General features: G+C 40.9%; 1 protein-coding gene across 9 annotated transcripts in view; it reads right to left on the bottom strand.

Moving 5' to 3' along the window:
• The window catches only part of SCHIP1 (schwannomin interacting protein 1), a 579,912-nt gene that overhangs the window by 48,916 nt on the left and 507,351 nt on the right, over nucleotides 1-23,645 (bottom strand). The window contains exon 1 of one of the 9 annotated variants that reach the window (XM_047785675.1): nucleotides 9,782-10,037. The exons of the other annotated variants lie outside the window; for them this stretch is intronic. Within the exon in view, the coding sequence (XP_047641631.1) occupies nucleotides 9,782-9,811 (30 nt within the window). The 5' untranslated portion in view covers nucleotides 9,812-10,037. Of the gene's footprint in view, nucleotides 1-9,781; nucleotides 10,038-23,645 lie in introns of those variants that run through there. 9 annotated transcript variants of the gene reach the window in all.

Below are 23,645 nucleotides of genomic sequence, written 5' to 3'. Positions count from 1 at the left end.
CTAGACACCGCCTTCTACATGTTAAGTGAAGAAGTTAGGTACAAGAAGAGCTGTTGAATGAATACATAAATAGCAGAGAAAGGTAGCGTAAAGAGCTGTGTGCTGCTTACAATGTTTCTTCTGCATGCTGTCCACAGAAGGAAACATTGCTAGTTCACATGAGTGCTTTTCAACCAAAATCTTCTATGGAAACCACATATATTCAAAAGGTAAAAATGGGCCTGCTCAGGTTGAAGGAAGGGACCTACCATGAATTTCAGGGATTTCAGCCTCTTATCTAGGTTAGTATCCTAGTCCACTTAGCTATTTACAGTCAGGAGTTAACATGAATGCAATTATAAAAATTTAGATATTGTAAGACTTAGTAAAATACATAAAACTGTAAGACTAATTACTAACATCTTTTGACTTTTAATTTTAACAGGGTGGGCTTTAATATACAGTTAAAATGACTGAACTCTTGGAGTTTCCACTGGGGTGCAGTAGAAACGAATCTGACTGGTATCCGTGAGGATGTGGGTTCAATCCCTGCCCTTGCTCAGTCAGGGATCTGGCATTGCTGTGAGCTGTGGCATAGGTTGCAGATGCTGGGTCAGATCCTGTGTTGCTGTGGTTGCAATGTAGGCCAGCAGCTGTAGCTCTGATTCGTCCCCTAGCCTGGGAACTTGCATATGCCATGGGTAGGGCCCAAAAAGCAAAAAAAAAAAAAAAAGAGTAAGCAAGAGAGACTGAACTTTCACTACTATGTATACGTATACGGTGTTCAAATTAATTTATATATACTAATGATATACTGACCACAACATACACATGTACGTACACACACATACAATAATAATATATTACCTTCTAGAGAAAGGTACCTCAAAATCCAAGGTAGAAATTTCCCAGGGCTACAACAGCAACAAGGATTAGTACTAAGAAAGTACCAAAGACCATCCCCCTTCTCTACCCCCTACATCTTGTCTTGGCATAAGCCATACTAGCAAGTTCTATATAGAAATAAGTGGCAGACCATCTCCTCTTGAAACTTGGTCCCCAGCGGTGGTGAATTTACTTTGTAGCCTCCCCAAAGAAGTGCTCAGCACACAGGCTCATAGCCCAGACCCTTTCCGGAAGGATCTGTACCACCACTATATGGATGGTTTGTGCCAGCTTAAAATATGATATTTTCCTATCCCATGGGCTGAGCTTTGTTTTCTAGATCTTTGTTACTCAAAACATGTCCTCTGACCAGAGCATCTTGGGAGCTGCTTGGAAATGCAAACTCTCAGGTCCCACCCTAGACTAATGAATCAAAAATGCACTTTTAAAAGGGCTCTAAGATTTCTAAGTGCACTTTCAGTTTTAGAAGCACAGCTCTAGATCTTGAAAAACATTCATTAAAAGCCATTATCCTTATTTTATTTTAATTTATTTAAACATTTTTCTTTTTTGGCCACACCCACGGCATATGGAAATTCCCAGGTCAGGGATCGAATTCAAGCCACTGTGACCTATGACACAGCTGCAGCAATGCCAGTTCCTTAACTCACTGTGCCAGGCCAGGGATCCAACCCACACCACCTCAGAGACAATGCGGGATCCCGAACCTGCTGCGCCACCACGGGAACTTCCATCCTTCTTTTTTAGATCATGCTTCTAGATATGGTGGTGAGATCTTGACTTTAGATGCTTGAAATCAAGTGTAATTAATTTCACTTCAAAGAGGTACAAATGAGTGCAAGAGAGGAAAAAACAAGACAAAACACCAGCTTAGAAGGCTTGAGCTGAACGTAACATTTGGTGGTTTTATCATAGCTGCAAAACAAGGGGTAACAGCCACCCATGTCCTTCCTACAGAGAATTTTCTCTGGTTCCTTCCTCTACTGCTGTCTTCTCTAAAACAAACTCTGTTGGCAAAACATGGCCCCAGACACTAATGCTTCCCCTTAGAAAATGTACACAGAGCCACTTAAAGGTTCTGAAGCTGAAAGGGCCTCTGCTGCCCGCCCCCCCCAACCCCCAACTGCCAGCTGAAATTCAAGGACAAGGACTGTGCTTCAGTTTCCTGTCAAGCCATGATCTGAACTGCAAGGTGCACTGGTCACGTGAGCTAATGCTTTTAAATGATCATTATCAGCCACTAGTGGAAATTATTGACTCTGAGAACACCGACCACATTACTGGGAAATCACTTACGCATTGTCAAAAGATTTTCCTATTCATCAATGGCAACTCTACTTTAGCCTGATTAACCCCTTACCCTCCCACTGCCTTTCCTTCCACCTTTATATCCAAATTCCACGTGCAGTACAAACCTGATTTATAATCTCTTTTCAAATAAGCTTTTTTTTTTTCTGTGTAATATTCATCTAAATGTACTTTGCTTTTCAGTTAAGATATTCTGATTGCTAGATAAACCATGTAAATATGCATGTGTTTTTGAAATGGACTTTTCAATGCAGGTTTAAAAGGTTAAACCAATAGCATTGGGAACATGGAGTGGAGGAGGTGAAGGTGTTGGGAGTAGACAGAATGCCAGTGGTTTACCCATATCAGAAAGCTTCAGGACCACAGACATTATGTTTTCAGCCTGGCTGAAGACCTGAGGACCAGAAACTCAACTACAGTCACTTGGATGGCCACGGCCCAGCTACCGGGGGGGCCAGCATTAGTGCCCTCATTATGGTTTCCTGTGTTCTTATTCTTTCCCTATTAATGGCTCTCCTACACAGATTGTCACCAGTCCTTTGGCTGGCTGTCTTCTTCTGAATTCAAGCAATTTTGTCAAAGTACTTTCTATTTCAAGAAGCTTGGTAATTTCTGATGCTTGTGGATAGCGCCCAGGAGAATACTAAGTTCACCAAAATTTCAAACTTTCCCTTGATATAGAGAGTATAAATAAATAATAGGATACAGTGCTATTAATGTTGAGCTTCTGGATTTAAAATCTTAGTTATCCAAGCACCCGTGTGTGTGTGTATGTGTGTACACATGAAGGTGGGGTCTCTACTCTCCAAAAATCATGCATGCACTTATATGTACCATAGCTGTGTTCCTATTTCCTTCCCATTCCCCATCACCACCCCTCTTTTTCCAAGAGAAAATACTAGACTTTTGGCTTAAAATACACGTTGCATATTTATTTCTTAAAATTGCTCGCTGTCTAAATCATGATGTTTGAGGCCCCCGGTGCTACTTTAAATAGGAATGATGTGCTTGTGCTAAATTTCTATTTTAGATCAGGCCCATACTGAAGCCCTGTTAAAATGGCTTTTACCCCATTTGGGCATGTACTCCTGCACTCCTTTTGTGATGAAACATATGTTAGATTTTCACACATTCAGCCTAAAAACAAGTGCAGATGACTTTATACCCACAACTATTTTCTGACTTTTTAAAGTGATAGATGACACATTACTCCCTCCTCAGTCACAGTATCTCAACAAGGCAAAGCCCAACTACACTCAACAAGGCCAAACAATGAAAACAAAGTATTCTTTAACACTATTAACTATGGGGGAGGGGGAATTTTCCCATGAAATAAAAACCTATGGAACAGAACAGAAAAATAGCTTCACTGAACCTACATATTATTTATTTTTCATGGCACTTGTATGTAAAAGCCTATATCAGACAGTGCACAAAAATGCTTTGAAATTCCCCTTTCCATTAGGTCAATATATTTTTTTCCCTGCTGTGGATGAAGCTAGGCTTAAATTGAGCAGAATCTTAAATGAAATCAAATTTGATATCTTGTTTTCTCATTCACAGGAAGAGGGGATTGGGAAATGAGCCCTCCCTTGGCCCATTGTCAGCGGGGACAGACTATATTTCCTTTCCCTTGTTAACCATTAAATGACCCACTAGAATCTGGGCATGAAAGGCTGTTTACTACTTTGTCCAGCAAGAACTTTTAAAGTATCTTGATGTATTATTTAAATTGATCTACTCCCTAGTTTTATTATGTGAGACCAATATAAGACATTTTTATTTTATGGGCTGGGTATGACACTTCAACTGGGCTAAAACATTTTGCCCAAGAAATAGTTGGCATTTCAGGAGACAGTAAAATGATCTCTCTATGGTAAAAGGATTTATGAAAACTTGGCAAAATTTAATATATTAAGAAAGGTGGCTTGAGGATGAATATTTGCCTCAACTAACCACAGGTATTTTGAAAAATTGCTTGAAGATGGATTGTGACGGTCACCAGGGGAAACTTCCCTTGGTGAAGGAGAAGTAGGTGTTGGAGGTGTGTTCTTGATGCATCATCTCTGCGAAGGGTGGGATGGCTGTCTCTCATTTTGTTCCTTGCACTCTGTCCCCCGTCTTGGCACATAGGATGCTGGAAACTGGCCAAGAGGATCATAAGCCAGGTACAAAGGAGTACCAGGATCAGCTTCACCAACTCCCTGCTGCAGTGCACAGATCTGAGCTTCTCTCTGGTATCATGATTCAGAAAGACCCTGGGGACTCAGAACTGCACTAACTGCATAACTTGCAATTCAGGGAGTTCCCTTTGTGGCTCAGCAGTTAATGAACCCGACTAGAATCCATGAGGATGTGGGATTTGATCCCTGGCCTCAATCAGTGGGTTAAGGATCCAGTGTTGCTGTGAGCTGTGGTGTAGGTGGCAGACACAGCTTGGATCCCACGTTGCTGTGGCTGTGGTATAGGTCGGCAGCTGAAGCTCTGATTAGACCTCTAGCGTAGGAACTTTCATATGCTTCAGATACAGCCCTAAAAAGCAAAAAAAAAAAAAAAAAAAAAAAGCCTGAAAAAGCAAGAACTTGCAATTCAGTCCAACATACATTTATCGAACACATACTTTTTTTGTAGGGCAAGAAATGAATATCAGGTCTTTGTCTTCATGAAACCTGTTGTCTAATGGGGGAAACAGACTTATACATCACTAACTGTAAATGGGTTCTAACAGACATAAAAACAAAATGCACTGAGAAGGAGCATGTTTCCTGAAGGAGGTGGCATTTGAGCCTTAGATGCATCAGCTTGCAACAGGTAGAAGCAGGCATGTGGGCGGCATCACAGCAAAGAAAAAGGACTGAGAGCAATGTGGGGGCAGGAGGATAGGGTCTGGAGGAGGGAGTGTTTCTGCTCAGTGTTCAGATCATGGTTGGGCATCGAATGCCATGCAAAGAGGTTAGAAAAGTATCCTAAAGAAAATGGGGACGCATTAAAGATTTCGGTGCTTTATCAGGACCAGAGAGTAGTCTCTTTATGCTCCCGAGGGAAGAAAAAAGATGAAAGTCATTCACATACCATTTTACTTTTTTCCTACTCCATTCTTACAGTAGCTAAGAATGTGAGGGTGTGGGCTATATCTGAGGTATTCATTATGAAATTTAAGCAATGGAAAGAAAAGGATGAAAGTGTGCCTTAGTTTTTATATACACACTAATCCCCAAAACTAACTTCAAGGAAGGAGGAGAAATATTTGGGAGTTTTAAAGCAAAATGAACCCTTTGACCTAAGCTTGTGCTTTCAAGTTAACAATATTTCAAAGCTTTCTGTCAGAGACAGTTTAGAAGAATCTGGCCTCTTGAAGACTGCCAGGCCTGAAGCTGTGGGCAAGGCTCTTTCCTGAAGAGATTGGCTTCCCCCCAAGACTGGAAAATGGAGGTCGATAGCTCTATCTTTTAACAGGGCTACAACTGAAAATGACAACACATGCCTCAGTAACCTCTGTGCTAATGTAAATCCTGGGAGGGAGAAAAGTACACGAAGATGATGACAACATGAGAACCTTTAAAAACAAAACAACCATGAAAAATTCTTCCAGAGAATCTCTCTCTGATCAGTCCTCCTTCGATTAAGTTGTTCAAAGCACAGTGCATCCATCCACCTCAAACAGGGGTTTTCAAGCTCTTAGAAGCAGTGAAACTCTCTTTCTCAAAACAATCATCTATTAGGAAAGGCAATATATGAGAAACAATTCCGCTTCTATATGTTGGCAGTAAATAATTGGGAAGTGAAGTGATGCATGCTCTCCCTGGGTTGCTTTACAATTTTCACTGAGCCCTTCAGGTGTGTTAGGAGAAGGTGGCTCTTAAGTCATGGCAACTGACTTGTCTATGTAGAAAGGTGGCCTCTGGCAGGGACCTGCTAACTCTCATCCCAGGATACTAAGTAGGAAAAAAAAAATCCCATTTCGCAGATGAGAAAAGTGACAAGAAATAAGGGGACAATGTGACCCTCAGACAATGAAAACAGTGCAGGTTAATGGTGGGGGTGGGGTGGGAAGAAGTAGGAATGAAAGTTACCCCAACGGCCATCAAAAAGAAACTACAATGCTATGCTATGTCTGGTCAGTGCCTTTTTTCTTAGCCAACTTTGTATACAGTAGGCATATCCATCCGCATTATCTGAGAGCATGTTCTTAGCAGGAGGAGAGCAGATGGATACAAACATACAAATCTCTGCCCTCCTGGAGCTTCCAGGGAATGAGGGAGACAGAGAATAGATAAATAAGTAAAATATGCCATCTGATAGATGGTGATAAATGCCAAGTATAAAAATAAATTAGGGAAGTGTAATAGAAATATTGGGATAGGATTGGGAAGTTGGAGGTTGACATAGTAGGTCTGGAGAAGGTCTTCACAAGAAAGTGAGATCTGAGCAAAGATCTGTAAAAGTGAGAGAGTAAGCCATGGGAGTTAGCAACAGGACAAATGCAAGATGCCCAGGTGAATATGAATTTCAGGTAAACAATGAACAATTTTTTTAGTATAAGCATGTCCCAAACACTGCAGATCCTCTGTTCCATCTGCAACACTACACAAGGTACCTAGGGGAAGCACATGCTGGGCAGGAAGGGCAGCAAGTGGGGGTGGGGGCAGGCCACACAGGATGAAGGATGGGGATATGAGAGAGGAGTCCGAGCAGGATCAGGGCCGAGCTGATGTAAGGTCTTGGGGCCCCTGAGAGGATGTCAGCCTTTACTCTGAGGAGGAGAATTTTGAGATGGATGACAGGCTCTAACTTAGGTCTTAAAAGATCATTCTGCTACTGTGTTGAAAACAGACCACAGAATGGGGGGCAAGGATAAGAGCTGTACCAATTAAGAGGATGTTATTGATCTAATGATGACGACAGTAATAATAATTACATAATCTAGACATGTGCACCAGAATGCGCGTGTAAGTTTGAGGGGAAAGACTGCGAAGCCCCATTCATGGACTCTTCATTAAGAAACCTCCTTGGGTGTTTATTTGGAGGTGGGGGGGATTCCCTGTGGCATATGGAGTTCCCAGGCCAGGGATCAGATCTGAGCTATAGTTGCCACCTATGAGGCAATGCCAGTTCCTTAACCCACTGTGCGGGGCCAGGGATCGAACCTGTGTCCCAGTGCTCCAGAGATGTTGCCAATCCTGGCTGTGCCACAGCAGGAATTCCTAAGAAATCTTGGTATACATTTATGGAGCACAGGAATATGTCCTACAAATAAATCTCTTCTACTCACTATAATGCTAACCCAAAGAATCTGTACTATTTTCCTTAAGGATGAATGAATGAATGAATGAATGAAACCAAGCAAGCAAGCCTTGGAGTTCCCTGCTGGCCTAGCAGTTAAGGATCCATAGTTGTTACTGCTGTGGCTTAAGTCACTGCTGTGGCGCAGGTTCGATCCCTGGCCTGAGAACTTCCACATGCCATAGCCAATAAACAAACAAACAAATAAACAAATCTTCATCAGAAAATGAGAAGTTTCTGAAAACAACAAACTGTTGATATCATCATGACCATGCTAACATCAAGCCAAGAATTTAGGGAAACCGCCCTTATTGAGTCTAATCACATGTGGTGCCAGGTAGGTTCTAAGACTGTTGCTAAGTAGGATGGAGACTTGGCTCTAAGTTTAATGTTCTTGTTTTTGCTGAGTTATGAGTAAAGGGAGAGCATTTTGAAAAAATATACACGTGAAGAGTTCTATAAAGCCCTGTGGAGATGCAGACACTATTGCCTAGTATTATCTGCCTAATGTACATAATTTTATTGTGAAAATAAGCAATAGATACTTCATTATTATTATTGGTATTATTGGCCATGCCTGTGGCATGTGGCAGTTCCTGGGCCAGGGATCAAACCTGTGCCACAGCAGTGACCTGAGCCATAGCAGTGGCAACGGTGGATCCTTAGCCCACTGTGCCATCTGGGAACTCAGAGCAATAAATGCTTTAAAACTACTGAACACAATTATAGTATTATATGTTGTAGTTCATATAAAATAAAAATCCATTTGTCTTCCTCTGATAGCAAGAGGCTAACAAAATTCCCCCTTTCCAGATGAAATTGCTGATATTGTCCAATTTTTAACTTGAAAAACTAGTGATTCTATGTTCAATCTTATTAAAAGATACAGGGAATAATCTTATAGTATCCTGCCTTTTAACAATTAAATTACATAGCCTCTCTGAAAAGTGAGCAGAAAAATGATTTTAATTATTTTAGCAATTTAATCACCTGGAGCCATGCAATAAGTAGGTTAGGCTCTCACAGATGTCAACATTCTCCACTCCCAAACTGTATTCTGTGCAAGTCAAGTTTTGGTTGTTTCCTCAATATCATGGCCCCTTTCTCTTGGAAAGAATTCCTACGAAGCACAAATCTTGATATGGAGGATCTATGGACCTCAGTGTACTATAAAACAGAAATACTATCAGACAAGTCTTCAGTCACAAACTTCCAACTATTAAGCAGAGGAAAAAGCGTATACATATATTTCTCGGCACACTTTACTTAGCTGAGAAACAACTGCCTGGAGTCTTGTGAGATGTGCTCTTCTGCCTGCACACATTTACCACTGTGAAATCTGACCTCATGAGAAACACCTGCTGTTCTCAGGTAACCTACCTCACACAAGGAAGAGGCATTGTTAAATCAGAGAAATGGTCCTTTAGAGCTTCTAAACTCCATCAGTTGAGTAATACCCTGACATGAACTAGCCAGGACTTGGACTAGCCAGGATTGCTGCTGCAAAGAACCATTTCTCTGAGAACATTCTCGTTGTCTGTTTACAACAAGGATACTTTCAGGATTGCCGCAACAGTCCCAGTCACGAGAAGGAGTTATTAACACTCTAGAAGTGATCTTTTGAAATTGTCTAATAAGTGTTTACTTCAAAACTCCAGATAGCAAATTAGCACATAGATGAATATGTATTGCTAAAAATTTCCTACTTGGAGGTTTTTATGCATTTTTGTTACCTTCATTCCTATTTACTAGCATTTAAAACAACATATTAGTAAAAATAAGTTTGGAAAGACACACAAGTGCAACTTTTAAATGTCAAGTGCATGCCAACTGATTTTTGAAAATCTCCCAGATCGTCATCAAGTACTTCCTATTTACATAATTTCCATCAAGACAATCCTAAAACCTGGATGTGATGTAACTCACACCCAACGCAATGAGCAAAAATCATATTTTTCAGTGTTATCTATGTGAAATTCTGACCAGATTTTCCTTCTCCGAAGCCCCTTAAATTCAGTTACAGTTCAAAGCAGTTCCTCTTATTTGTACAGACATACAGAATGTGAAAAGCACAGATCACCCCAGTGGATTTCACATATGCTTTAAAGGCCAAAGAAGCAGTGTTTTCTGCCCCATTACTCTCTGGAAAATCTAATTACAATTCAAATACTGTATGCAATGAAGGCCAGGAGAAGAGGATAGCAAAATCCCTTGAAAATCCGGAAAGAGGCAACCTGCTGCTTTGGAAGAGGAAGGCCTCCTCTCCCAAAGGATGCCGGCCTCACAATCAGGCTTTAAATCTTACCTGATACGGACAGTTCTCCTGATGTACCATCTCAGTGCATCCTAGGGCGCAGACCCCAAAGCAGGACTGCTCAGCGACGCTGCGGAGGGAAAGCGCGGAGCATCCACTGGTGGAGAGAACGCCCTGGGAAGGCAGGGGCTCCCCGCAGATTAAAATGGATGCTGTTTCGCTGATCAACCTGCGCAGTGGCACTGCCTGTGCCGGGAAGCGCGCAGCGAGCTGAGCTGCTCTCCTCGGAAACCAGCAGTGAGGCTTACAAACATGGAGCTAGGACCGGGCTGGGGGAGGGGGCGCGCTCATCACTGGCACAATCAGCCAATTATATTATAGGCACAAAGAAAAGGATCAGTCTGGGCTGGTGTGACCTTCTGGTGCTTTATGAAGGCAGTTAACTGATGTGGAAACATTCTAGTCCTCATTAAAGGGAAAAAGGCCAGAGAGGGAGAGGGAGAGAGACAGACACAAATCAATGTTGCAGTTGAACGTTTGTAACCTCCCGCATCATCCTTCCTGCCCACAGATGCTGCTTGCATAGTGCTTATGGAAAGAGAGGCCTTAAGGATCATTTCAGAACTTTTAACGTGTGAAAGGGAAAACAATCCATTCTGAATATGGACACGTAAGAGACGTTCTCTGTGTTGAGTGCTTAAAGCGTTTGTCAACTTTATGACTAAAAGGAGGGGTCTTTACTCTTTAAAAAAAACAGTATTTTGTAATTCGTTTGACTTCCCTCTTATTTTTGGCTCTTAGCGGCTTTTTAAGTCAAACAGAAATAAGATGAAATAATATTCCTATAATTTTTTATGGAGAGAGCTTATTAAAGTATTAAAGTAAGTATAATTCACTATTTCCATGAAAATGAAACTAAACTGCAAGTTTTTTGAAAGTAAGACCACATATATCATGCTGTGACTTGAATATATAGAGTCCCCCAGTTTAGGACATATGATCCCAGAGACAGAGCATTCCACCTAAGAGACAGTAATGGAGAGGATTCTGGACTTGCAGAGAGTAATCGAAAGACATACAAGCTGGACCATACATGTTTCTGGGAAAAAGAGAAGCCGATTTCTGAAATACTTCAGAGAGATTCTAGGTTTTTATATATATAAAGGAGAACAACTAGGCCTATATTTTTGGAGCTAATTTAATGATAGAAAAATTTTAAAATGAACACAATTAAATTTCCTTATGTATATTCCTCAGTTGCCCTAGGCAACTCATTTTGTCCTTTCTTAATAAAATGACGCTGAGGAAATGTTACTCAATAAAATCTTGACTGAATTTAACCCATCAAATTAAAAAAATTCAAAAGAGATATCATTCTTCCGCTATTTTAATATATCCAAATCTTATTAATAACTGCAAAGTCATCATTTGCTACAGAGAGAGGAAAAAAAGTACTTTTTGCTTGATGAATGGAATCAACATGTTCAACAAGTTTTCCTATCAAGCTCAATCTTAAGAAATGCTGAGAGTTAGTGTTAGGATTATTTGGTAATATATTTTTAATTTTCTAACAATGTCTCTTGCTTGGAAAGAGAAAAGCCTATTTTTTTCTAAATATTCTTAATTTTCATGACTTGAGATTCCAATGGGAGAAAAGTTGGCTACCTGAGTTCAACTCCAGAAACACACTCACAAGCCTGGCTTCAGCTCCCTGGTTACAACAGTGAAAAGGGAGCAGGGAAGGCCCAGCTGATGATCCCACAGGCTTGTATTTCAGCACTGGTCCACGAGGTTCAAAGGAAAAGCGCTCTGGACATGCATCCTGCAAAGCTCATGGCCCTTCTCCTTGGAAGAGAGGAACTAGGCCATCTAACATGTGCAAGACTTTTTAGGCCTGTTGGTTGGCAGGTGGTGCAACGAGAGCTTGATGAACAAAGCAGAAGCCTGAACTAGATCATGAATCTGCTTAAACAGAGGATAAAGAAAAGAGGACAGAAGCTGTTTAGCAAAAGCAAACAACATGCAACACATCCCCATCCCAAATTCCACCCCTCCTTACTGAGTAATCCATAGCGGATAGAGACAGGGACAGAGGCTTCTTTGTGGAGTGCCTTGCTATACCGCTGCCCAGATGAAGGCTCTGGAATCCTAAGTAAGTGCAAAGAAAAAGTAAACCAAAGTAAAAGTTCCTTTTGCAAGGTAGCAAATAAGATGCGGAAATCTTATGCCTAATAGGAAGGCATAATCCCAACCCTCCAAGACAAAACAGCTTTACTTCAAAGGTTGTTAAAACTTTACTCAAGTTACTACTTTGACAATCTGTGACCTAAAGACTCAAGAACACGCTTTCAGGCTGTATAAAGCCTAAAAAGTTGCTTCCTAGACTCTGTTCTCTTTTGCAAACTAAAGGCTCTGGGATATATTACATAAACTCCTAAAGACATTTATCATGTGTTGTTAAAAAAAAAAAAAGCCTAAACATGATCCCACTCTTCACAGTTGCTGTTCCATAAATAGCGGAAGTGACTCATAGGTGGCTCTGGGGAAAACAGATTTCTGACAATTGTATCCCAAATCCTGTCAAAAAACCCTCTCAAGCGGTATAAACAGGATTAAAAAAAAGGGGGGACTGTATCAAGCAAGGTTTCCTTTACAGTCATTCATTGGAAAGGACTTTGTGTTATAATTTAAATTATGATTTGCTAGTACAAAAAACTTTAAACAGAAACCAGCTGTTCCAAGAACATTTTAGCTAGAATAATTTACCAAGTTACAGTAACATTTGTTATTTTTGGACTAAAAAATATTGATGAAATAGTATGCCTACAAAGCATACAGATTCTTTTTTCTTCTCAGAGCTTCACAACTCTTCTTCCCATAAAAAGTACTGGGTTTCAGATTTTTGTGCGTGTGTGTGTGCCTTTTTAGGGCCACACCTGTGACTTATGTAGTTTCCTAGGCTAGGGGTCGAATCAGAGCTGCAGCTGCTGGTCTACACCACAGCCACAACAACGCCAGATCTGAGCCGGATCTGTGATCTACACCACAGCTCATGGCAACGTCGGATCCTTAACCCACTGAGCGAGGCCAGGGATCGAACCTGCAACCTCATGGTTCCTAGTCGGATTTGTTTCCATTGTGCCACGATAGGAACTCTCTGAGTTTCAGATTTAGATGGGACCTCAACAGATAAACTGTTTTATTTCCAGATATTGAAACTGAGGCCTCAGAAAGTTGACATGCCCAGGAACATAAATCCTCTAGCAGCAGCAAAAAAGGCATCAAAATAAGGGGAAAAAAACCACCTGGATCTTCTATGTTTTTAATATAAAAAAATGCTAAATGAGGGCCACTAGACTTGGAGAAATAAACCCCCTACGACCCAGCCAATGTAGGCTGGCCTTGAAATCATAAGGGAAGAGTGAGGTTGCAGTAAGGCTCTACCTAAGTCTGAATCCAAGATATGTTTTGAAAGAAGAAAAATTAGAGTGTTTCCCAATTAAGCTATTGTCCCTATTTCTGCCACCAAGCAAATGATTATGTTTTTACCTCCAGAAAGGTATTTTTTTCGTTTGTGACAAGTAATAGCAATAGAATGGAGATGGCCAACAGCCACATGAAAAGATGTTCAGCACCACTAGTCATCAGAGACAAACAATCAAAACCACAATGAGCGATCAGTTCATACCTATCAGAATGTCTATTTACCTAAAAACCTTTCAGTCTGAAAAAGTCTAGAATGAAACGTTGGGGGAAAAATCGAAGTTATGGGGGTGGGCAAGATGAGCAAGAAAGTCATTGTCTTAAGCAATAACTTTTAAGCTTTTCCTTAGGAATTTGCAGAAAGCAGGTAGACGTTTTACACAGCTTGACACTGTGCTGCTTTACCTGGCAATGGAGGAAAAGGAATTGTGAGGAAAATTAGTCCTGTCCACATCAAGGGGAACTGGGTTCTTGAATGACCTGCCCTAAGAAGATCACAGCTGGCATCACCAATGACAACCAACCTTAGAAAATGGCTTTGCAGCTGACAAAGTACTTTCCCCAACATCTCCCTTGACTCTTACAACCTTGTAGTCGAAACAAATTCCTATCATCTGCCATGTGAAAACATATTTCTGCCCCCAAGGAGTTTGATAAGGGAAATAAGGCAGTTTACAAATAACTATTTATAATAATGAATGAATAAAGTGCCACCAAAGAGATTTTGTTGTTTGCTCACTAGGAATTCAAGAGAGGAAGAGAATTCTTAGCTAGGTTAGCCAGGAGACTGCAATAACCTTGTTCGTTTTGGTGTTTTTCTTTTTTTTCTTTTTAATGATTTTTATTTTTCCATTATAGTTGGTTACAGCTACAAAATTACAGTCAATTTTCTACTGTACAGCAAAACGACCCAGTCACACATACATATATACATTCTTTTTCTCACATTATCCTCCATCATGCGAATATCTGTCTTTTCTATTTCTAGATTAATGTAAATTTCCTTAGAACTTGAATCACGGTTGGTTTACTCAGTTCTATTATCCCCCAAATCTGAAATAACATTTGGCATATAAAAAGTTCTCAATATTTTTAAATGAATGAATAAATGATTATGACCTTCAGAAAGTGACATTATTGCTCTTAGCCTTGGTTTCCTCAGCCATAAACTAAGGATTGCTAATTCTTGGTTTATTGAGTTGTTGACAGAATAAAATAAGAAAAACATGTAAAACAGCTCTTAGCTCAGGAAAGGAACAGAAATGGATTTTTTTCCTTCTAGCTAAAGGCAGTAACAACAGTCCAAGGACTAAAGAGAGACCTGAAGGATGGAGGTGATAATGGGAAAGACAGAGGGATGAATTCCATAAGATTGTGAAAAATGAACCAATGGCCCCTAGCCAGTGATTTGACATGGGGAAGTGAACAGGATAAGGAGTCATGAGGTTTCAAGACCACTGCTGGAATAAACTCGGTTCTGTGACAAGACACAGGGAAGTTGGCAGGAGAAACTAATTCTGAGGGATTGGGTTGCATTAATGAGGTCTTATTTTCCACCCTAAAGTTTTGAATTGAAGGTGCAGGAGGCTGGGGCTCAAAGGAGAAGTCAGGCCAACAGATGGAATGTGGGGGTCTTTTGAAGGGAAAACTTGACTGCAGAAATGGATTAGATGAAGGGTGAGATTGCAAAGAACTAATGGAAGAAAAACCTCACTGTGGTGGGCACATCACAGGTGGGGGCAAAGAAGGGGTGGGGAGGTTAGGCTTGCTAATCAGCCGACCTTGAGATGTCGAGATTATCCAGGGTTATCCAGGTGGGCCCAATGTTATCACGAGGGTCCTTTACAAGGTAAAAGGAGGAGGCAGCAGAGGAAGACCCAGAGAGATAGCAATGTGACAAAGACTTGGCCTCATGTTGTTGGCTTCGAAGACAGAGGAAGGAATGTTAGAGGCCTGCAGAAGATGGAAAAGGCAAAGAGGTGGATTTCCCCCTAGAGACTCCAGAAGGATTGCAACCCTGGAGACACCCTGATTTTAATCTAGAGAGATTCATTAGAGGATTTAAAATTTTTTTTTTTTTTTTTTTTTTTGGCCATGCCTGTAGTGTGCGGAAGTTCCCAAGGCCAGGGATCAAACCCACACCACAGCAGTAACCCAAAGCCACTGCAGTGACAACACCAGGTCCTTAACCTGTTAGACCATTGGGAAACTCCCCATTAGGGACTTTCCATCTTCAGAATTGTGAGATAATAAATTCGTATTGACTTAAGTCACTAAGTTTGGGATAATCTTTTATAGCAGTAATAGCACATGAATACAATCCCCTTGGGTGAAAGCTAGCATTTAGAGGACAAGAGGAAGCCAAGGAAGCATGGTCACAAGGAGAGGGGAAGAGAGTGGAGGCTGAGGGAACTTAATGGCTTCAAATACTGCAGGAAAGCAGAAAAGACTAATAGGTGGAAAGGTAAACAAGACCAAAATCCATTAGTCTTGACAATTAGGAAGGCATTCAGTTTCCCTTGAGAGAATAATTTCAGTAGTAGTATGTTGGGTGTGGAAGCCAGGTTATAAGTGGTTAAGACATTGAGGGGCTGAGTGGTGAGCCATTTGCAAAGGTTGTGGATGAATTGGAGCATTAGGGTGGTAGCTTGAGTTATGTATAACAGGATCAGAGAGGTGGTTGTTGTGGCTGATCTATGAGATAAGAGGAGACCCAAATGTCTATGTGGGCACCAGGCAAAGAGCAAGCAAGAAAGGAGAAACCGACAAGGGCGGGTGGGACATAACTGGACTCGCCAGGTCCTGGAAGAGTTAAGTCAGGAGCATGTGCTATGGCTTCATCCAGCTTTGGAACTGAAGAGATGAGGAGTGAAACTGCAAAGAAATGCTGAGTATCTTGATGGGGTCCTTGAAGGACCAGGGATGGTGGAGACCTCAAGGACAGGGAGGCTGGCTGGAATGGAATCAGAAAGGTAGATCAGTGGCGGGGAAGCTCTTCCAAGAGACTTTGTAGGGGTGTTTCTGTATTACTTGATAATATTTGATTAGTGTTGATTAATGCTATAGAAGAGCAAGAAAAGCAAATGGGATAGATGAAATTTATAAGATGTGTAAGGATAGATAATGAATATGTAGTAGCTTGTCAGACAGGTGAAACATGCAAGATTTGGGCAATGAGGCAGAATTTATAAGATGTGAAGTATTAAAAAGTAAGTTAGCAACCTGGATGTGTTAGACCTAGATCAAGCTGAGCATAGAAAGGGATGGAAAGACTAGAGAAGCCCCTAATATTCATGACACACTAGATAAACTTGGGGCTCAATATTCATTAGATGGTACACTGACTGCCCATTGGTGACACCCATTCTGGCCCTATGTGTCCTCTGCCCAAAAAATACAATTCCCTGGCTGCTCATCAAGTGAGGGGACTAGCTACAGAGGAAGCCTGAGGGACCTGCCCCTGTGTCTCTGATAAAGCAAGTTGTATTCATTGGCAGACACCTTCTGTTTAATTGGGCCTATTTTCTAAAACCTCAATCCTGTTGGAAAACACATCAGTAGGGAAGGTGGTTATGACAGAAAGGCTGGGCATATAAATACTTCATAACCCAAGACTCAGGCAGTGTGGTCTCTCACATTGACATACCACCTCTTAAGTAGGATTCTGAGACCAATTCCAATTTGTGTGGAGGGTGGGGTGGGAGTGGTTCTCCCCACACCAAGCCATTCTTGGATACCAGGTGGGTGTCCCACAATTCAACGCAGTCCTGACTCTCTACCCAGAGTAGCGTCAGATTCCAGATTCCACCGGTTACCGGCTTAGTCCACCTCAAAGTCTCCCCTCCCCACTTCAGATGCCAATCCCAAGTCTAGGTTGTTACCTGAGCTTCTGACTAACAGGTTAGGTGTTCCAACGAACCCTTCCTTGGGTTCAATTAATTTTCGAGTTTGGCTTACAGAGAAACATTTTACTTACGAGATTACTGGTTTATTAGAAAAGGATGGGACTCAGGAACAGCCAGATGGGAGCGAGGTATGGGGCAAAGTTTGGGGAAAGAGCAAAGAGCTTCCTTGCTCTCTCCCCAAGAAGGCCAATCTCCCCAAACCTCCATGTGTTCACTAATTCAGATATTCTCCAAAGTCTGTTCTTCTGGATTTTAATGGAGGCTTCATTTCATAGGCATGGTTAATTACATCACAGGATACTGGGCGATTGATTCAACCTCTAACCCCTGTCTGAGGTCAGGGGAGTTGGACTGAAGGTTCCAACCCTCTAATTCCTTGGTTGGCCCTCTAGGCAACCAGTCCCCATCCAGAGGTGATGTTCAAAAGTCACCTCATTAACATACAAGAGACACCTTTACTGCTTCCATCACTTAGGAAATTCCAAAGGTTTCAAGAGCTATGTGCCAGAAGCAGGGACAAAGACCAAGTCAAGTCATGCTATCACACTAAAGAGGGCAGCTCATCCCATCTCTTTCTCTTGCATCTTGATATACATTTTAAGTTGATTTAATAAATTGTGATTTGAGCACCTTAATTTGGTCCAAGACTTTCTGGAGAAGCCCCTGCTATTGGACTTGGAGGCTTCTATTGCCTCGAGGTCATTTCCCCTAGTAAAGGGTGCTTGGTATCAGTATAAACCCACAACTTCTTCCCACATACTCAGGGCCCAGAAGCGGGAAGAGGAAGAAGGATAAAAATAGGTTGTAACTTTTCATCCTTATAATTGTAAGAAACTTACCTGAGAATCCTATAAATTAAGTATGCCAGTTAATTTACTCAGAAGTTTTGACTATTCTGAAACTGGTTACAGCTGTGTTTATTATTTCAGATATTGAAAGTTTCCTGAGCACATTGTTAACATGAATCAATGGTTGTCACTTTTTCTTTTTTTTTAATTATTTCCCCAATACAATTTTTTTTTCTACTATACAGCATGGAGACCCAGTTACACATACATGTATACATTCTTTTTTCTCACATTATCATGCTCCATCATAAGTGACCAGACATAGTTCCCAGTGCTACACAGCAGGATCTCATTACTAATCTATTTCAAAGGCAATAGTTTGCATCTCTTAACCCCAAGCTCCACATCCACCCCACTCCCTCCCCCTCCTCCTTGGCAACCACAAATGTATTCTCCAAGTCCATGATTTTCTTTTCTGTGGAAAGGTTCATTTGTGCTGTATATTAGATTCCAGATATAAGTGATATTATGTGGTATTTGTCTTTCTCTTTCTGACTTAGCTTCACTCAGTATGAGAGTCTCTAATTCCATCCATGTTGCTGCAAATGGCATTATTTCATTCTTTTTTATGGCTGAGTAGTATTCCGTTGGGTATATATATACACACACCACATCTTCCTAAACCAATCATCTGTTGATGGACATTTGGGTTGTTTCCATGACTTGACTATTGTGAATAGTATTGCAATAAACATGTAGGTGCATGTGTCTTTTTCAAGGAAAGTTTTGTCCGGATATATGCCCAAGAGTGGGATTGTGGGGTCATATGGTAGTTCTATGTATAGATTTCCAAGGTACCTCCATACTGTTCTCCATAGTGATTGTACCAGCTTATACTCCACCAACAGTGTAGGAGGGTTCCCTTTTCTCCACACCCCCTCCAGCATTTGTTATTTGTGGACTTATTAATCATGGCCAATCTGACTGGTGTGAGGTGGTATCTCATTGTAGTTTTGATTTGCATTTCTCTAATAATCTTTTCTTTAAGTATTAGAGTCTGCTTTTCAAATGAAAAATAATATATAAAACAATCAAAAGTGTTTTAAATCAGAATGAAATTATTTTTTGTCCAAATTGATATTTTTCACTTATTAAATCCTTCGCTGGGAACATGGCGCTGGTTTTGTTAGGTACAAACAATTGAAAATTGAATTTATAGAAGTAGTTATAGTCTTACTCCAACTGTGATTTTACATGTATTTCTTTTTTGTTTGTTTGTTTGTGCCACACCAAGAGAATCCTGTTTCCCACAGATAAGTGATTGGAAATGGTAACAGTCCTTTATAATAGCTTATGCTGCAATCTCTGGACAGTTTTCATTAAACATACCCAAGAGGTTGAAAGCAAAGTCATAAGAAATTTATTTCGAAATTGATTCACTAACAAGATACAACAAGTGCCCACATTTCTTATTATAAACAAGGTAAGAAAGATAGAGTACCAATAGGTCATCAACCTATAACCAGCCTTCCTCATCTGATATATTGGGCATTCACTTGCGATTGCACAACCCACCCATTAGGCTTGAATGTGCCAAACAGATGTGCCAACCCTAAGGTAGCACCAAACCCAGCTGGGCCTCTCGGATAGCCCAGGCCATTTTTCCTGGCTAGACACGCACAGGCATGAATTTTGGAGAGAGCCACCACCTCTATTGTCACTGACACATTTATAAGTTGTTTTCTCCATCTATTGAGATTCTGATTTTTCTTTTGTTAATGTTGTATATTACATTGATTTATGTATGTTGAACATAAGTTCAGTCTTGAGGACTTGTAAAAGACAACTTGAACCTGGCAGGATATATTCATAGGCTGATGTGAGAAAAGGGGGTGGTGAAAACCCTTTGCATAGATGTGAGGGAACGCCCCCGACAATGTGGGCTGATGTTGTTACATGTGTCTTGCCATAGCTTTAAAGGACAGCTCTTCTCCAGAGCCTCACAATCTCATTTGTATCTCTACTCTGAATTACTTTCACATCTCAAAACTCTTGAATTTCCAATTTGAGTTTCTGGGGGCTGAGGTGTTTAGCAGTTCATATAATAGGTGCAAATGGGCCTCTAAAAATACCTCCTGCAGCCCTGGGTTTCTATAGACATAGTCTGAAACCTGATGCACCAGGCGGTGCTGTAGCTGCTGCCTCCCTCTCCCTCTAGAACAGTGAGATGTTTTCTCTTTCAATAGAATCTGCCAAAGTGCTTGTTTATTGGACACAGTCCTAGTCCTCTCCCCACAGTACTTTCTGGCCAACCCTGACTGAAATTCACACACTGCGGAAAAACAGTAACTGACGCATAGATAAATTTGGGTGATGTCTACATGGTTTCATCCCAAACTATGCCAATGTTTAGGGACCACTTCTGTAAGTCTCCATTTAGTTTCTGACTTGGGAGTCAGAGAACAGTGGCAGAAAACATGAAAGGTGGTATAAACCTGTCAGGGCTAAGGCTTCCCAAAGAAAAATGAGTTGGTCTGTCAAGAGGAGCCAAGCCAGAACTAGCATAAAGTGTGTGTGTGTGTGTGTGTGTGTGTGTGTGTGTGTGTGTGTGTGTGTGTGAAAAAAGGGAGCACACCTCCCCTTCACCCCACCCCCACCCCCAATAGCCTTACCTACCACTATAAGTGCATTTAGCAATACATGAAATCCCCTACCCAAAAAAAGGCTGTTCATTTTTCTCAGGTGATGGCTGATTTAAAACCAGATTCAGAGTATTAGGGAAGGGAACTGACCCTCATTTTGAAGAAAGGTGACCTCTAGTGGACAAATGAGTTTTGCAATCAGTTCAAACCATGAGTAGGATTAGGAAGCGAAAATAATGTTAAAGGTATGCTCCACTGTCTTATGATGTGTCAATGATATTTTAATACCAATTATGAATACATGTCTTCAGTCACATTAATAAAAGCATATAAAAGTCACACTAATGCTAGTACATCTGAAGTTCTATAATCTAGGCCATCTTTGATGGTTCTGGAATGGATGGATCCTTGGACCAGGATCACGGACCTGGGTTCTAGGCTCAGCTGTGGCTCTGACTAAGTGTATTTTCTTGGGAAACTTCATGTATAAGAGCCTTTATCTCCTAATCTATAAAGTACACTGATTCACAAACTCTCATGTCCTTGTGGTGCCCCCCCCTCCCACTTTTCAGGCTGTCAGATGGTTGTCTTTTAAAATCAAGTTTATTTTATATGATAAGCTTCCAAATCATCAACAGGAAAACAAAAAAAAATTAATATCACATTATATATTAGCACTGGGTAAGCCTAGAAAAACACTATTTGATTTCAACTTAAGGTCTTCCAAATATAAATGTAATGAAAGGCAATGATTTTTAACTTTTCTTTTTACAATGACTGTGGTAAAAAGTATTTCAAAAACTAAATATACTAGATCATTACTTTATTATGAAATTTTATTTATTACAAAAATTAGAGCTACTATTTTCAAAAAATTTATTTCACAGAATAAAGCAAAAGTAATGATGAAAATAAGGGAAACATAATAATTTATGAGTATATGTCGGAGTTCCTGTCGTGGCTCAGTGGTTAACGAATCTGACTAGGAACCATGAGGTTGTGGGTTCGATCCCTGGCCTTGTTCAGTGGGTTGAGGATCCGGTGTTGCTGTGAGCTGTGGTGTAGGTTGCAGACGTGGCTTGGATCCCACGTTGCTGGGACTCTGACGTAGGCCGGTGGCTGTAGCTCCGATTATACCCCTAGTCTGGGAATCTCCATGTGCTGCGGGAGCGGCCCTAGCAAAGACAAAAAAAAAAAAAAATTATGAGTATATGTTTCTTCTGAAAACTACTTGCTAATCAACTGACGTATTTTCCTACTTCATCAATGAACACAGATAGAGACATAGTAATTTATGATTAAACTCAGCATAATCTCTAAGGAACTATTAAATTCTTTAGTGTTCTTTAAATCTTTTTATTTTTCCCTCTCATTACAAGAGTAGTGTTGAAATGCTACTAGTTATAATGGGATTTAGTACTTAACAGCTTCCTCAAGTAAATTCTCTAACCAGCTTTTCCAGGGCCAGTTAAGCAGCAATCTGGAATGGTTTACAATCTTTTCATTTTCACCCCTCCAAAAAGGTTCAAATGATTTTAGTTGCTAACAGGTAGAAGAGAGAACACTGGTCTAAAGAGTGTTTTGAAGTAGAATAAAAATGCCAGAATGTCATTGAATGATTTCATGAACTTGCTTTATAGTAAAGATTTTTTTTTTCTTTTTGCTTTTAGGGCCACGTGTGTGGCATATGGAAATTCCCAGGCCAGGGGTCAAATTGGAGCTGTAGCTGCCAGCCTACACCACAGCCACAGCAACGCAGGATCCGAGCTGTGTCTGAAACCTACACCATATTTCATGGCAATGCCGGATCCCCAACTTGTGTCCTCATGGATCCTAGTTGGGTTTGTTACCACTGAGCCACAAAGGGGAACTCCCTTAAAGATATCAAATTAAGAAACTTTCTTGTCTTTTAGAAATAAATTCTTTCAGAATATAAAAGTACTGGTTAGGGAATTGTGCTCCTCTGAACAGTGGACAAGGGGTGAACTCATTGTTAAGAGAAGAGGGTTAAGATCAGTCACGGCTATTCATAAGCAGTAAAATTAGTCTGTTATGTTAACTCTAACTCTCCAAACTCCCCCTTTTAAACCAGTTTTCCTTTGAGAAGAGCAAAGATAGCTTCTTTCAGATGTATCAGCTGGGTCAACAAAATGTCCACTTACGGTAAACACTTGGGCTTTTTCATCATTTACTAAGAAAGTCCAGACAGAAATTAGCAGTCTTTCCAAGGTCTGATGCCTGGCAGAATACCTGTCTACCTCACTGTGGTAATTTCTCTCTCCCCTCATCTGAGATGACGCCAAGAAACAGTTCACTCGCTTTCATTCTTAAAATTCAATCAAAGGGGGTAAAAAAAGGAAAATAAACACAATCCATTTTGCCCAAACACTCTCGCATCTTCTCTACTCTCATTGCCTCAGACACCCAGAGTAACTTGAGCAATAGCAGACAGCTGAAAACGCTCACGTTCACTTTGTAGACAGTGGGGAGAAATGTCTACTGATGGTTTAAGTTACTTGTGTTTTGTTTTGAGGTTTTTAAAATCAAATTCATTTTCTAAAGGACAGAAGTGATTTCTTCAGCAGAGCTGTCACAACAACTGAGGCCATCAGACCTTTGACCTAATTTTAGATGGCATAAATTCATAAAATGTCACTTTAAAAGAAATTTAGCCTTGTGCACTCACCCAGCTACCCCTGATTGTATAGTTTCTCTAGTCGCACGCTTTCCGGATCTAGTTCCCCAACTGTTATACAAAATTCAGTGTTTGCAGCCTTCTCCTTTATGAATGAAAACTACTTCTAAAAACATAAATCAGATTATGTCACAGCTTGGCTTAAAACTCCTTGGTGGTTTCCCACAACATTGAGGCTGAAATCCTAAATCCCTAACATAGTAGCCTGGGCCCTGTGCTACCTCCAGACTTCCTTTGTGGCTCTCACAGTCTCCCTCGCCTAGCTCTGGCCACACTGGCTGCCTTTCAGTTTCCTAGAAAAGGCAGGATTGCCCCCCCTTCCCCCCTGCCCCCAGGACCCGCTCAGGAGCTGGTTCTCAAACCAGACATCCTTCCTCCTCATGGGAATCGCTTCCCGGGCTT

The sequence above is a fragment of the Phacochoerus africanus genome, chromosome 1 (genome assembly GCF_016906955.1).
Source record: "Phacochoerus africanus isolate WHEZ1 chromosome 1, ROS_Pafr_v1, whole genome shotgun sequence".
Classification (NCBI taxonomy): Eukaryota; Metazoa; Chordata; class Mammalia; order Artiodactyla; family Suidae; genus Phacochoerus; species Phacochoerus africanus.
This window is presented reverse-complemented; position numbering and strand designations above follow the sequence as displayed.